Source organism: Notolepis coatsorum (assembly GCF_963971535.1).
Source record: "Notolepis coatsorum genome assembly, chromosome: 3".
Taxonomy (NCBI): Eukaryota; Metazoa; Chordata; class Actinopteri; order Aulopiformes; family Paralepididae; genus Notolepis; species Notolepis coatsorum.
In genome coordinates, this window is record NC_140167.1 from 104657340 (window position 1) to 104674168 (window position 16829).

The 16829-nt window shown below is 46.1% G+C and overlaps 1 protein-coding gene across 6 annotated transcripts in view; it reads right to left on the reverse strand.

The window, feature by feature from the left end:
• Positions 1-651: 651 nt before the first annotated feature.
• LOC311225527 (E3 ubiquitin-protein ligase Midline-1) overlaps positions 652-16829 on the reverse strand; it is a 214324-nt gene continuing 198146 nt past the window's right edge. For all 6 annotated transcript variants that reach the window (XM_084310855.1, XM_084310856.1, XM_084310858.1 and 3 more), the window contains 3 exons: positions 6918-7079; positions 5975-6182; positions 652-3710 (listed from right to left, as the gene is read on the reverse strand). In XM_084310855.1, the coding sequence (XP_084166981.1) occupies positions 3362-3710; positions 5975-6182; positions 6918-7079 (719 nt within the window). In that variant the 3' untranslated portion in view covers positions 652-3361. The remainder of the gene's footprint in view (positions 3711-5974; positions 6183-6917; positions 7080-16829) is intronic.

Here is a 16829-nt window from a genome sequence, read left to right on the forward strand (position 1 = left end):
TGTTTTCTTTCTACTGTATAATTATAGTTTGTTTGTTTCCCCCTATTGTAGAATATTCTAGTGTTTGTTTGTTTTCTTTCTACTGTATAATTATAGTGTATAGTGTAAGTATAGAATTCTAGTTACATCATTCACCCCCCCCCCCCCTCCCCCTTCTCCCCAAAGAGGAAATGTATCAGCGGCATCATCATACAGAACAGAAGCTTCTCATGTTCTCAACCTGTCATGATCCATGTCTCCAGGGCGTCTGTCTGGGAGGTCAAAATGAGTTCATATCCCCTCCTGTTTGAGTTGCAAGGCCATTGAGTCTTCAAGCCATGTTACTTGAGGACAAAAAGAGATGTCAGAGCAAATCTTGTCACCACGTGTACCCTGTCACAGTCCACTGACAGAGACACCTATTTTCTCACATTGTGCTGTGATGATGGCATATGTCCCAGCAGTTATATACATACAGTAAGTGTGTACTCAAACAAATATTGTTTATATAGACCTAGTTATATGTATATAAGTGTGTACTCAAACCAATATAATTTATATAGACCTAGTTATATTTATAAGTGTGTACTCAAACAAATATAATTTATATAGACCTAGTTGCATGCTTCACTTAAATAAATACTGCAAAGGGGAAAAGAGTCACACTGATAATCGAATGATGTCATTTTATTAGATCTTGTGCACAGAGAAAACATGAGTGAAGAGTTTCAGGGCTAGTTTGACAACAAGTTGTGCTCTCTACCTTTCAAATAGTATGAACCAAATTGTGTGAGAAAATGGACAATCATGTTAATGTTTAAGTAGTCAACTGCATCATATTTACAAAAGACACTGCACGTTGCATTTACAATTAATAAATAATTGAACTTTTTCTTAAAACACTGATTTCAAATTTACATTTTTAATGGTAATTAAATGTTACCTAGTCTATATCTTTACATCACTGTGGGATTAATAGCTTGCCATCACATCTGGGTGAATTGGTAAAGGCAGGCTTTGTGTGTTGAAAGTGCTATGACTTAAAAAGAAAAAAGAAAGAAAATCACAAAATAAAGTCTATAAATATTTCTTTTTCATACAAATATAACAAAAAAAAATAAAGAAAATATGTTGTAGAACCTCCAAGGGACGAGATAGACCACTTGTGCTGCCAATAAGGCTGAGCCCGAACGTTCGAACCCTAAAAACAGGGTTCAGGGACAGCCTTAGCTGCCATACAGTGCTGCATGCCACTATTGTTAGGGCTGCACCGAAACTGGTGTCAGATATCGGGCCGATACCTGTTCTAACAGGAAAACTCCCCAGTACTAAAATCTGATACCAAGAGACATTATTTAATGTCAGAAATCAAAGCTAATCAAGCTTTTTTTTCTTACAGAGAGATGTTAGATCTCACTAATGGTGATTATTTTGTATAACAATAGTCTATATTTCAATCAATTCTGTCCAGTGACCCAAAATGAATGGTCTCTATAATACCGTTTAATATAATGTTATGGATCGGTGCTGTGTATCTGCAGTGGTGTCTCAGTGCACCCATATATATGACAAGATCCTCCGCTCCCACTCAAAAGGTGTATCATGCTGTTCACAACACATGCAGGAAAGTCGTGTAAAAAATAAAACCCTCTTGGGACTGCATGAAAATAAATCTCAATCTCAAAATATTTTCCATGATTATTTTTTTTGTTTTGTTAGTAAATCCTCAGAACCAAACACACGTCATTTTACATGGATGTGCAAACGCAAGAAACAGATCATTCTAGACATCTCATTCTCAACATCCAATAAATCACTTCTTAAGTAATAATAAAATAAAAAGATTAGATCTTCTGTACAAGAAGGCTTAAAAATATAAGCCTGTGAAGCCCGGTGGGCCGCTGTCCATTTGATAAGATTATGTCTCTGGGACCCTGGGACAACTGAGAAGACTTTAGTTGTTAGACATGATTAAGTCCAGAATTCCATAACCGTATACTTGAGGAAGTAACAATGAAGAAAGTGAAATCTGTGATCATTATAGTCACACACGCTTGTCTCTCATTTGGGCTGTCTTACAGTGAAAATAAACTATACCTAATCTTTCTGTTGGACGCCCTGGAACCCTGGGGGCCACAAGCAGGTGCAGCAGGACCCCCTGGACCCCTGGGGCCACAAGCAGGTGCAGCAGGGTCATTAAGGCTTTGTTCAGACTGCTGGCAAATCTGGCAAATCTTTCTCAAATCAGATCGTTAACTGTCCACACTGTTTATTTGCAAGTGACCAGACCGGATTTCTCTGTCCAGACATCACCAACCTATCTGCATGGGTTGCTGTGGTAGCAGTAGCTACCGTTGACGGTAGTTGATACCCATATAACAATAGCTAATTGTTACTGTAACCGGAGGTCCTGAGTTTGCCTAAATGTAACTTTAATGATTAAATAATAAACATGACGTGACATGTTCAGCCACAACTTTCATATTTACATTTCTTTCCTTCTATTCCCTCGAAAACACAACACGGCAGAAGTCCAGAAGTCTCTTTCCTACAGCAACTCAAAAGGGACAAACACCTGACCTGACATACTGTACAACACATAATAAAACAGAACAGTCTGTCACATTACTAATGTAGTGTTTGTGAGAACAAACGACAATTACAACGTGTTGTGCTAAGCCTATCGTTACATTGACGTTTAACTTTGGCTGTTAAACTTGCTGTTATTAGCTAAGCTCCAGTAACTAAATGGATTAGCTATCAGCTAACATTAGCCGCTCTGATACTTCTGTCACTCTGGATTTGACATGTCTCTGTGTGTAGCGTTGCGAGTGATGCAAAAGACCCTTTTAAATCCTATTTGAGTGGCCAGAGCGTCCGGACTGAGACGCAGTTCTGCATTCTGTAGGACTCTGATTCGCATTTCAAACCACCTCCAAATGTGGTTCGGATCAGATTTGCAAAAATCACATTTCATGTGGTTTTTTGCTGTCCAGATACAATTTGGATAATGGCAAAAATCTGATTTGGCTGGCAGTCTGAACAAGGTCTAAGTCACATACTCACAGATACTGTACCAGTCACATGTTCACAGATACACAAGTATGGCGTTCATTGTGTATATGGGTGAGAGTATGTGTGTGTGTGTGCACGCGTGTGTGTGTGTGCATGTATATGTGTGTCTGTGTGTCTCCTTACTGTGTGTCCATCCACCAACATATCTTCACAACCGTTCACAGTGCAACAAAAACCAGAGTGCTCAGTGATCCATGGCGTGAGATCAAAAACAAACCTGTGACCTCGACGACACATAGCTTTAAAGTGTCACTCCGGCCCCGCTCGGTCGAGTGTTCGGCGAATACAGAGGGCGGGACGGGTGCAGTTAGTTGTGGCAGTCTGTTCCCTCCAGGTGGTCCGGGATGGGCAGTCCGGTCAGGACCGTCACACACTTGTTCCACACGTTGAAGACGGGGCACACGGGCTGGGCGAAGGCGACGTCGAAGGTGTAGAGGTGCTGGGAGCCCACGGCGTCGTAGAACGACAGGGAGCCGGAGTCGTAGTCCAGCAGCACCCCGACGCGCCGCAGGTGGGGGGTCGGCTCCACGGGCATCTCCTTGCTGTTGTGACGCACCGCCCAGGTGTTGTTGCAGCGGGACAGGACCCAGGAGCACGAGTTCTTACCCACCCACTCCTGCTTCGGTGCCGACTTGTAAGCGATGCCCACCGCAAACCTAGAGGGACGTTAAGAGAGGGAAGGTTGAAAAACAAACAAATAAACAAACGTTGGTCAATAATAATCATTCAAAACAACAGAACAACATTTTGGCAACCTTAAAGGTGCTATAGATAACATTCAGCCACTAGATGTCACACTAGAGCACCAGCATTTATCCAATCAGGTGCATTCCACGTGGGGGAATGACATTTACATTTAGTCATTTAGCTGACGCTTTTATCCAAAGTGACTTACAAGTTGTTGGAATGAGAAATACATGCATGCAACATGTAAGCAACAACATACATTTTTTTTTAATAATAAATTCACGAAATCAATCATATATTTTGGGGGAAAAGCTATACTTCTATTCCGCACCTGCTCTGTGGATGTATATAAAATAGAAATAGGATTACTCTACATAAACATTTGATCTATAGCACCTTTAAAGGGGAACTATGCCCAATTTCAGAATTCATATATGTTATTCCTCTGGTCTAAGATAGTACAAAAATATTAGTGAAAATTAGCAACTCTCTTCCTAATCTAAAAAACTAGAGCTAAAACTCCAACTCGTGATGCCATCAAGTATAAAGTCAGAAGCTTTATACTTGTGTTATACCTGTTCTAACAGGAGAACTCCCCCAGTACTAAAATCTGAAACCAAGAGACATTATTTAATGTCAGACATATTTTTTTTACAGAGAGATGTTAGATCTCCCTAATAGTGATTTCTTTATAACAATAGTCTATATCTCAATCAATTCTGTCCAGTGACCCAAAATGAATGGTCTCTATACCGTTTAATATAATGTTATGGATCGGTGCTGTGTATCTGCAGTGGTGTCTCAGTGCGCCCATATATACGACAAGATCCTCCGCTCCCACTCAAAAGGTGTATCATGCTGTTCACAACACATGCAGGAAAGTCGTGTAAAAAAATAAAACCCTCTTGGGACTGCATGAAAATAAATCTCAATGGATCCCAAAATATATTCCATGATTTTTTTTTTTTTTTTTTTGTAAATCCTCAGAACCAAACACGTGTCATTTTACATGGATGTGCAAACGCAAGAAACAGATCATTCTAGACATCTCATTCTCAACATCCAATAAATCACTTCTTAAGTAATAATAAAATAAAAAAGATTAGATCTTCTGTATCTTCTGATCTTTTGTGTTATATTTGTATGAAAAAGAAATATTTATAAACTTTATTTTGTGATTTTCTTTCTTTTTTCTTTTTAAGTCATAGCACTTTCAACACACAAAGCCTGCCTTTACCAATTCACCCAGATGTGATGGCAAGCTATTAATCCCACAGTGATGTAAAGATATAGACTAGGTAACATTTTAATTACCATTAAAAATGTAAATTTGAAATCAGTGTTTTAAGAAAAAGTTCAATTATTTATTAATTGTAAATGCAACGTGCAGTGTCTTTTGTAAATATGATGCAGTTGACTACTTAAACATTAACATGATTGTCCATTTTCTCACACAATTTGGTTCATACTATTTGAAAGGTAGAGAGCACAACTTGTTGTCAAACTAGCCCTGAAACTCTTCACTTCACTTTAAGTGAAGCATGCAACTAGGTCTATATAAATTATATTTGTTTGAGTACACACTTATAAATATAACTAGGTCTATATAAATTATATTGGTTTGAGTACACACTTATAAATATAACTAGGTCATAGACAATGAATTGGGAAACATTTTAGATGACACAGAGCACCCAGGGGAATGTTCTTTGTTGACATTTTCTGTTTCGGAACTGAGAACACTACTATTGAATAAAGCTAATAAAAAAAAATAAAAAAACAAAGAAAACAAAACAAATGTTCTGTGTGAAGAAAAGTACATAATGTAATGTATTTACATATTGTATCGACAAAAGTCCAAAACAAGTGCAAACTAGGGGTTGAACCAACAATCATTGCAGTTGCAGGCAAGTGCTCTCATCACTATCTAACTATGATTATAGTTATAATTGAGGTTAGTTTAACATTAACAACAGACATAAAGTTAGGGTTAAGGTTCCCCAGCAGTGGAACTTAAAAGTTCTCTGAAAACGTAAAAAGTTAAAATGTTTTGAATATGTAATGTGTAATGCATTACGTAAATATATTACTCATGGCTATAAGATAATGTAGGTTACATTATGTACCTTTTTTCCTGTGGTCGATTAGTACTTTATTTACATATTCTAAGAACGGGCTGAGATAACACATATTTGAGTGGCGTTCCCCGAAATGTCTACATGTTTTTCCTCACCATGTGCTTCCACCTATCAGAGCCTCCCAGTAATGCCGCCCACTGTCAATGTAGACGTTCCCCATGACGCCGTAATTGCTCTGGCTCGTGAAGCGGTCCTGGTTGTGGCTCTTCTTGGACGACGCCTCATCCCTCTCCACGGTCAGGTTATCGTGGGAAACTTTCAACTTCTTGTGAGCAGACTTTGGGTCCAACTTGAACGGCTGACCTGTGGGAAAAAGACAGTTGCTTGAAGCGCTGTTCGTCGTGGCAGGGAACTCGTTCATATAATATTGACCAAGCGTTTTCACAATTTCACAATTCAAATGATCCATTAGAAATGACCTGACAAAAAGTTTTGTAGAGTAGACACACATACTAGCCATGGACAAAAGTTAACAGCATTTGGTTTGATTGACTGATTGATATTTGATAAACAAATTTTTAATTTTTTTTTTTTTTTTACAAGAGCGGAAGCGGATATAGACCACTAACCTGGCTTAAAACTCTGGGAGGTGTTTTTGACCAACAGCAAGGCTAGCTGGTCTGTATTCGCTTCCATTAATTTGTGCTAAGCTAGGCTACATTGTAGCCGGATATCTTTCTACTGAACGCACATAGAGGAAATTGGTATCTATCTTCTTATCTAACTCTGGAGAAGATGGTAAGCACATTTCATTTTGGCATATCCCTTTAACATATACCATTGGTCTTTATTTATATTGATATTTAGTTACTATGGTTTTTAATTACATTGGTCTTCAGTTACATTGGTCTTTAGTTACATACTATTGGTCTTCAGTTACATTGGTCTTTAGTTACTATGGTCTTTGGTTACATTGGTCTTTAAGTACTATGGTCTTTATATACTGACTATTGGTCTTTAGTTACATTGGTCTTTAGTTACATACTATTGGTCTTTAGTTAGTATGGTCTTTAGTTACATTGGTCTTTAGTTACATACTATTGGTCTTCAGTTTCCCAGGTTCACTGCTGCGGCTCCCAGCCTGGTTGATGGCCTTCACTATGAAGACATACTTGGTGCCACACTGCAGGCCGTGCACAGTGTAGTGGTTTTGCTTGATGTTCGGTACTATCATCCAGCTATCAGCCGAGTTACACAAACCTGCAGCACAGAGCAAAACTGATGATTAATGAACAAGAAGTACAAACAAAATACTATCCATAACACTGGATATTTTTATTGATGTCAGAGTGAGCAGTCTCCTCTCCTTAGTGTCTTTATTGAGACAGTAGGATGGCTGAGAAGGAGACAGAGTAAGGGAGACACAGGAGAGAAGGTTGTTTATTGAGACAGTAGGAAGGCTGAGAGGGATGGGGGCACAGTAGAGACGTTCTTTATTGAGATAGTAGGAAGGCTGAGAAGGAGACAGAGTAAGGGAGACACAGGAGAGAAGGTTGTTTATTGAGACAGTAGGAAGGCTGAGAGGGATGGGGGCACAGTAGAGACGTTCTTTATTGAGACAGTAGGATGGCTGAGAAGGAGACAGAGTAAGGGAGACACAGGAGAGAAGGTTGTTTATTGAGACAGTAGGAAGGCTGAGAGGGATGGGGGCACAGTAGAGACGTTCTTTATTGAGACAGTAGGAAGGTTGAGAGGGATGGGGGCACAGTAGAGACGTTCTTTATTGAGACAGTAGGAAGGCTGAGAGGGATGGGGGCACAGTAGAGACGTTCTTTATTGAGACAGTAGGAAGGTTGAGAGGGAGACACAGGAGACAGAAATTCAGTTAGGTTGTACAGTGGCTCAGAAGGAGCCACTGTAGAGACGTTTCTTTATTGACAGTAGGAAGGCTGAGAAGGAGACAGAGGAGAGAAGATTATTTATTGAGACAGTAGGACGGCTGAGAAGGTTCAGCTGGAATTCAATTGAAGGTCAGCAGGGCCACATGTAATTCTGGAGGCGGGTTTCAAACAGGACACACCGTCTCACTGCATCTCAGCACTTCTGTTTTGTTAGGGGCCCTTTCAAACGTTTCCTGTCAAACCGATATGTGGTGCTATATTGCATATATTGTTTCAACCGCCTATAGCTGCTATTTCCCTGGGAATGCGTGACCCATCATGTACAATAGCATTACCACTCCCAACATAGTATGTTCAGGCACTGGAGCAGAAGATGGCCAATTGCTTTATTGAGCATGCTGTGACCTGGTTAGGGCAATCTATTCAAACATCCTGCCCTTCAGCCAATGGTTCTATACCAAGCCCGTTGTCTGCATCTGGACTGGAATCCACTGTGACTCTGCCACCCACAGAAAATGATAGAAAGGCCTTTCCCATTCAAATCAATAGTGAAATGGTCATTCGGAAGGTACATTATCAAATGTCTGCCATAGGATTTTTGATAGACTTGTCTTGGGAATCAGTGTTGGTTTATTGAGACTCAGAAGGTTGACGTGTTACCATGACAAATGCATCATTTATATCAACGTTCCAGTGGTAGTTCAACATTCCAACTTTCTAAATCTCATGTCTTGTCCACACAATGGAATTAACCTTTTAAGCTGTAGCCCTATTTTCAGAAATCTTGCCTAAAGGTACATGCCCAAGTAGATGGAAGATTGCTCCACTTCTACAAGGTCAATTAGCATGTTCTTGGTATCTAGGAACATCTAGGGACCTGGGGGTATGTATTCCCAGTGTCAGAAATATTGTGTCTGTTACTAGGCTTGCGTAAATAGTGATGATCTTTAGATCAAGTGTACAAAAAAATCTAAGCAAATGAATAAAGGGAAGATGATTAAACAGAAGGATTTGTAGATACAGTAATAAATTATAATCCATTTTAATTATATATTCAAATTTAACCTTGAACTTGACCTTATTATGGCCAAATCATACATCTATGGATAGGGAAAATGGCAGTGTTAAATTTGGATTTTACGATAAAAGACATATAATTAGCATTTTTTTGATAAATTCTTATTTTCGGTAAATCTTAAAAACATTGGTAAAAAGGAAAATATACACTTTGACTGCTGTTTTGATAGGGTTAAGGTCTTTACTCTTGGCTACATTTGAAAAAGAAACACAACATAATATGCTCTTAACATCCAAGTGTTATGGTTTGTAACCGACCTCAAACGCAACGGCACAGAGAGGAAGTTCAGAGTTAGCCAAAGCAAGGGCGTATTTATTTACAGAGTCACAAGATGGAATGAAGTACAGCAATCGAACAAACGGGGAATCTGGCATGTGAAGATGTTGCGGCTCTGCAGATACTCCCAGTAGGTAGTGGTGAGGAATTGGCTAGTGACGTTGAAGCGGCTCTGCAGATACTCCCAGCTTTCACTCCCGGTGGAAACGGAGAGAGAGAGAAATCAGAGTTAGCCCAACGCACACACAGAGGCAGAGAGGTGACTGATCCAGTATAAATCCAAGTGACTTGATCTTCGGTGTACCACACACAAGTTAGCAGAGTCCAGAGAAAAAACAATACGGTATCTTCAGTGTTAAACTAACACAAAAATTAGGTGAGTCCAGTACAAACAAAAACGGGATCTCTTCGGTGTTCACCAAACACACAAAAAACTGATAATCCAAAAGACAGTTTCCAAAAACTCACCAGAGCGCAACGCGAGAAGCGGGCAGATTACGAGGCGTAGCTCCGAACGGGGAACCAGGTTCTCCACAGCAGTTCTCCACAAAAGATCCTGGAGAGCAAAAAAACAGCAACAGCGACGGGGAAAGCAGGTATATGCAGGTGTAATTCAGAACGACCCAACGTCGATAGTAAGGGGGTCTGAGCATATAAAGTCTACAGGGGCGCTAATTACAAGCTGTGACAGCTACGGGATGAGATTGATACTTGCTCCAAAAGCGTGTGGCGGGGAAAGCACCAATCAAACACGGCACCTTAAAGGAACGGAGCGCGTGGCGGGGAATGCATTAATCACATAGTACCTTAAAGGAACGGAGCGTGTGGCAGGGAGCGGACCAAAACCTCACAGTACCCCCCCCTCCACGGGAGCGACCCGGCGACCAGCCCGACCCGGCTCGCCCGGATGGGCACGATGGAAGTCGGTGATCAGGCCGGGATCCACGATGAGCTGGCGGGAGACCCATCTCCGTTCCTCCGGACCGTACCCCTCCCAGTCCACCAGGTACTGGAACCCCCGACCCCGCCGTCGAACGCCCATCAACCGGCGGACCTGCCACTGGGGGTGACCGTCCACCATCTCGGGAGGAGGTGGTTCCGGAGCAGGAGGCATCAGGGGACTGAGAGAGACAGGCTTAACCCGGGACACATGGAAAACGGGGTGAATGTGCATGGACGCAGGAAGCTTAAGACTCACCGCCGCCGGACTGAGTACCTTCAGAACCTCAAAAGGGCAGACGAACCGGGGGTTAAGCTTCTTGGCCGAGGACCGAAGTGGAAGGTCCCTCGCGGAAAGCCACACCCTCTGCCAAGGGTGGTACGTCGGCGCAGGAACCCGGCGTCGGTCAGCCCCACGACTGGCGCGCTCCGATGACCGGAGCAGCGCGGTCCTGGTGATCTCCCAGACCCGACGGCACCGGTCGAGGTGGTCCTGTACGGAGGGAACTGCCACCTCCGACTCCTGTGCAGGGAAAAGAGGGGATTGGTAGCCCAGGGATACCTCAAAGGGTGAGAGGCCGGTGGCGGAACTGACCATGGAGTTGATGGAGTACTCGACCCAGGGAAGGAAACGGCTCCAAGAAGCTGGTCTCTCGGCAGCCACACACCGAAGAGCAGACTCCACACTCTGGTTCATCCTCTCCGTTTGTCCGTTAGTCTGGGGATGATAACCAGAGGAAAGACTGACCGTTGCCCCCAATCCCTTGCAAAAAGCCTGCCATACCTGGGAAGTGAACTGGGGCCCCCGGTCCGAGACGACGTCCTGGGGAAAACCATGGAGGCGAAACACGTGGCGTGTCAGGAGGTCCGCCGTCTCGGCCGCCGAGGGAAGCTTGGGAAGGGCCACGAGGTGAACCCCCTTGCTGAACCGATCCACCACGGTCAGTAGGCACGTGTTCCCCTGGGAAGAAGGAAGACCCGTGACGAAGTCCAACGCCACATGTGACCAAGGACGGCTCGGGATGGGAAGCGGCTGCAATAGCCCGGAGGGTGCCTGGTGGGAGGCCTTGCTGCGGGCGCAGACTGCGCAGGCCAGTACGAACTCCTTGACGTCGTTCCTCATGGTGGGCCACCAGAATCGACGAGCCAGGAAGGAGAACGTGCGATGAACGCCCGGGTGGCAGGCGAACCGGCTGGTATGGCCCCACTGGAGGACCCGGGACCGGACCGAGTCAGAGACGAAGAGACGATGAACCGGTACATTGCCTGGAGCGCGATGGAAGCGTAGGGCACGCCTTACCACCCCCTCGATGCCCAAGGTGACTACTCCTACCACCCTGGCCTCTGGGAGGATTGGAGTCGGGTCCTCAGTGGTTGGAGCCCCCTTGGAGTGTAACCGGGACAGGGAGTCGGCCTTCGTGTTGCGGGAACCAGGGCGAAACGTCAGCGAGAAGTCGAACCGACTGAGGAAGCTGGCCCATCTTGCCTGCCGGCCATTGAGGCGCTTGGAAGCACGGATGTACGTCAGGTTCTTGTGGTCCGTCCAAATGGTAAATGGCTCCTCGGCCCCCTCTAGCCAATGACGCCACTCCTCCAAGGCAGCCACAACCGCCAGCAGCTCCCGATTGCCGATGTCATAGTTCCTCTCGGCAGGGAGGAAACGACGCGAGTAGAAGGCGCACGGATGTACCTTCTGGTCTGTTGCCGACCGCTGGGATAAGATAGCTCCCAGTCCAGTATCCGAGGCGTCCACCTCTACGATGAACTGTCTCTTGTGGTCTGGATGGAGCAAGATCGGGGCGGAAGTGAACCTCTTCTTGAGGGAGCGGAACGCAGCACACGCCGCTGGGGACCAGTCGAACGGCAGGGCGGGAGAGGTCAGCCTGGTAAGCGGTTCCGCCACTTGACTGTAGTTCCGGATGAACCTTCGGTAGAAGTTGGCGAACCCGAGGAAGCTCTGTAACTCCTTCCGAGAGGTGGGTTCCGGCCACTCCTCCACGGCCCGGATCTTGCGAGGATCAGCTCGGGTCAAGCCTCTCTCCACGATGAAGCCCAGGTAATCGACGGAGTCGGAGTGGAATCGGCACTTCTCCGCCTTGACGAAGAGCCGATTGTGGAGGAGGCGCTCCAGCACACGGCGGACATGCTGGATGTGTTCCTCGAGGGTCTTGGAGAAGATGAGGATGTCGTCTAGGTATACTACCACAAACTCCTCCAGCATGTCACGAAGGACGTCGTTCATGAGCGCCTGGAATACCGCCGGAGCGTTGGTGAGGCCGAACGGCATAACCAGGTACTCGTAGTGGCCCCTGGGAGTCTTGAAGGCGGTCTTCCACTCATCGCCCTCTCGGATACGGACTAGATGGTAGGCACTCCGGAGGTCCAGCTTGGTAAAGACGGTAGCCTGGGTGAGAGGCTCGAAGGTGGAGTTCATGAGAGGAAGAGGGTACTTGTTCTTAATGGTGATCTCGTTGAGCTGGCGATAGTCGATGCAGGGTCGAAGGTCTCCGTCCTTCTTCCCAACAAAGAAGAAGCCGGCCGCCACAGGAGAGGAGGAAGGCCGAATGAGTCCTGCTTCCAAGGACTCAGAGATGTATTGATCCATCGCTGCCTTCTCAGGGACGGTCAGACTGTAGAGGCGGCTGCCGGGAAGGGGAGCCCCTGAGCGGAGGTCGATGGCACAGTCGTAAGGCCGGTGAGGCGGAAAGGCCTGAGCCCTGGACTTACTGAAAACCTCCATGAGGTCGTGGTACTCGGGGGGTATGGTCGAGAGGTCCGGAGGCGGCTCACAAACGGATCTCCGGGGCGAGGGACAGGACGCCGCCTGAAGACACTGGGCATGACAGGAGGAGCTCCACCCCCTGATGGTACCGGAGGACCAGGCGATGTGGGGCTCGTGCAGCGCGAGCCAGGGCCGGCCCAGGACTACTGGGACAAGAGGGGATCTGGTGATAAAAAACTGGAGTCTCTCAACGTGGTTACCAGCAATGGTGAGCAGGACAGGGCAGGTGCGTTGAGTGATGTCAGCCAGGCGGTGTTGGTCCAATGCGAATACCTCCAATGGCCTCACTAGGTCCTCAAGTGGAATGTTGGCCCGGGTAGCAAACTCGAAGTCTAGGAAACTCTCGTCAGCCCCCGAGTCAATGAGTGCCTCCACCGTGGCCCGTTGGTCCGCCCAGGCCAGGGTGACGCTCATCAGACGGCTAGGTGGTGCACGGCTCTGGGAACGAGAAAAACGGCTCACCAGGATCTCCCGGGGTCCCGGCGAGCCTGGTCTTTTGGCCGGGTGGGGCAGTTGGCGATACGGTGTCCATCCCGACCGCAGTAGAGGCAAAGGCCGGACCTGAACCTCGCCTCCCGTTCAGCTTGGCTAAGATGAGAACGTCCCAGCTGCATGGGTTCCTCCCCGGGCACCGAACGGGAGGGGAAAGAGCCACCAGTCGTGTTGGGAGCAGGGCGGCCCACAGTACCGTCACGAGTACGGGGGGTCTGGAGTACCTCTGGAGGTCCCTGTCGGGTTCTCTCACGTCTTCTCTCCTGGAGGCGTCCGTCGATGCGAATGGCGAGGCTGAACAGGTCCTCGAGGGACTCAGGTTCCTCACGGGTCGCAAGCTGGTCCCTGACAGCGTCGTTGAGCCCCCTCATGAAGGTGAGACGAAGTGCTTGATCGTTCCAACCGCTCTCCGTTGCCGCCAGTCTGAACTCCAGCACGTAGTCGGTGACCCTGCCACTGCCCTGCCGGAAGGTACCCAACCGGGCTCCAGGGTCCTGGCCACGGGCTGGGTGGTGGAAAACCCTGCGGAGCTCAGCCACGAAGTCTGGGTAGGAAAAACAGAAATCTGCCCCCATTGCCCAGGAGGCAGTAACCCACTGGGCTGCCCGGCCTGAGAGCAAGTTAGTCATGTAAGCCACTTGGGCTCCCCTTGAAGTGAATCGGCTGGGTTGATGACGAAAAACCAACTCACATTGCATGATGAATGTGGCACAATCCTCGAAGTTACCATCGAACAACCGTGGTTCGGAGAGACGGGGCTCTGCGGGTGATGCTCCGGCCGAAGCTCCTGAAGTAAGTGGGGTTACAAGCAAGGTGTTAACGGTTTCACTCAGCGCTTGTAATTGGAGGAGAATATTAGACTGCTGGCTAGCCAGAGAGCCAAGGGACCCCTGAATAGGCAGGACCTGCTCTCGGAGCTCCTGTACAGCAGCCGCAGCCGCACCTAGCTGTAGGCTGTGGTCGTTGGTTAACTCTATCTGGACTGCCAACGCTGTTCTGACCCTCTCTGTGTCGGCTGAGGTCGTCATGGTTGTGTCGTAATGTTATGGTTTGTAACCGACCTCAAACGCAACGGCACAGAGAGGAAGTTCAGAGTTAGCCAAAGCAAGGGCGTATTTATTTACAGAGTCACAAGATGGAATGAAGTACAGCAATCGAACAAACGGGGAATCTGGCATGTGAAGATGTTGCGGCTCTGCAGATACTCCCAGTAGGTAGTGGTGAGGAATTGGCTAGTGACGTTGAAGCGGCTCTGCAGATACTCCCAGCTTTCACTCCCGGTGGAAACGGAGAGAGAGAGAAATCAGAGTTAGCCCAACGCACACACAGAGGCAGAGAGGTGACTGATCCAGTATAAATCCAAGTGACTTGATCTTCGGTGTACCACACACAAGTTAGCAGAGTCCAGAGAAAAAACAATACGGTATCTTCAGTGTTAAACTAACACAAAAATTAGGTGAGTCCAGTACAAACAAAAACGGGATCTCTTCGGTGTTCACCAAACACACAAAAAACTGATAATCCAAAAGACAGTTTCCAAAAACTCACCAGAGCGCAACGCGAGAAGCGGGCAGATTACGAGGCGTAGCTCCGAACGGGGAACCAGGTTCTCCACAGCAGTTCTCCACAAAAGATCCTGGAGAGCAAAAAAACAGCAACAGCGACGGGGAAAGCAGGTATATGCAGGTGTAATTCAGAACGACCCAACGTCGATAGTAAGGGGGTCTGAGCATATAAAGCCTACAGGGGCGCTAATTACAAGCTGTGACAGCTGCGGGATGAGATTGATACTTGCTCCAAAAGCGTGTGGCGGGGAAAGCACCAATCAAACACGGCACCTTAAAGGAACGGAGCGCGTGGCGGGGAATGCATTAATCACATAGTACCTTAAAGGAACGGAGCGTGTGGCAGGGAGCGGACCAAAACCTCACACCAAGGGCAATTTGCGACGCGCCACTTTGCCGACCCCTAGCGGCTTGGGTGTGCATTTATTTTAATACAATATATATATAATTAAGGCCCTATTTGTTGCCTGTCGATTGCCATTTCAGGCGACAATATCCGTTCAGCGGTTCTCGAGTTACATGCCGATATGTGAGGCGTGCGCCAAAGTACACATTACCACCCCTGACTCCCGGGGCTCCAGCTCCGTCAATCATTTGGCGATCTCGAAAATTATTGGACAGGATTGTAGCCAATAAGTGTGGCTCTCCAATGATCCCCACGTGGGGATCTAATACGGTCTGTATTGATCGATTAATGATCAAAAAAACTCTTGGGTAACCACAAATGAGAATGTTGTCTTAACCCTTGTGTGGTGTTTTCTCAAATATAAATAATACAATGAATTACTTGTTTAACCTGAGACTAATTGGCCATTGCTCATTTTATGTGAATAACATTGGGTCTCATTCCCGAAATGTTTTCAAAGATATATTCTGGAAGACTTATCTTGGAAGTTCAAGTTCAAGTTCAAGTTCAAGTTCTTTAATAGTTGTCATACAGAAGTACAGAATACTTTCATACAAAATGCTTCTTACTGTTACGCTCCAGAGACTGTGCTAGACAAGATAGTATCAAATAACATAATAACATAATATAGCATGAATTTAGAAGAAGAAAATGAGGTCACAGTGTTCGGTATAGACATATGTACAATGTTCTGAGTTACCATATAATATACAATACACAATACTATGCAGTGTACTAATGTACAGTACTATCTAGTGCAAAGCAGAAATGGGATGAGGTACAATTTTAGGTACAATTTACAGTAAGGTGTACGAGTTGTAGTGCAATCCTTCATCCATAAATATAAAGTGTGGGGAGTGGGTGCTACAGTGTGTTTGTTTAAAGTGGGTGTGTGCTATAAGTGTGTGGAGTGGGTGCTACAGTGTGTTTGTTTAAAGTGAGTGTGTGCGTGTGGATGTGTGTGCTATGTGCGTTTGGTGGTTGTTGTTGTGTAGTGTTCATTCATTGTTCGTTTAGCAGCCTGATGGCCTGGGGATAGAAGCTTCTTCTGAGTCTTTCTGTGCTCGCCTTGAGACTCCTGTATTGCTTGCCTGACCGCAGCAGTTCAAAGAGGCAGTTGTTCGGGTGACTGGAGTCTTATGTGTATGAGACATAATCTATGACAAGTACACTCTGAGTCCTGTACGTGCTGGTAATATGTCTTAAGTGGCTGAAAAGGTCGCACAAATTATATTATCTGATATCTGCTTGGAGAATGGCATTCTGTCTTAAACTCGAAAGCGCGTTCCCGTTCAGCTCATTTGCATACAAAACAACGCCTCCATAGCTCCTTATAAGGCAACTGGTGACGCAGCTGTGTGAAATGGAATGGCGGAAGTGCTTTGCGAGCCACGTGATTACGAAACCTAGCGTCAGTCAGTGCCAATCAGAGAGCGTCTCCGAGAAATGCGGCTAGGTTTCATAATCACGCTTGCGCCCATCAAAACTAGATTAGATTAATGTATTGGCATCATATACAGCTCGCGGTACACACCTGCCGCAGCGCACGCGCACACACACACACGCTCGCG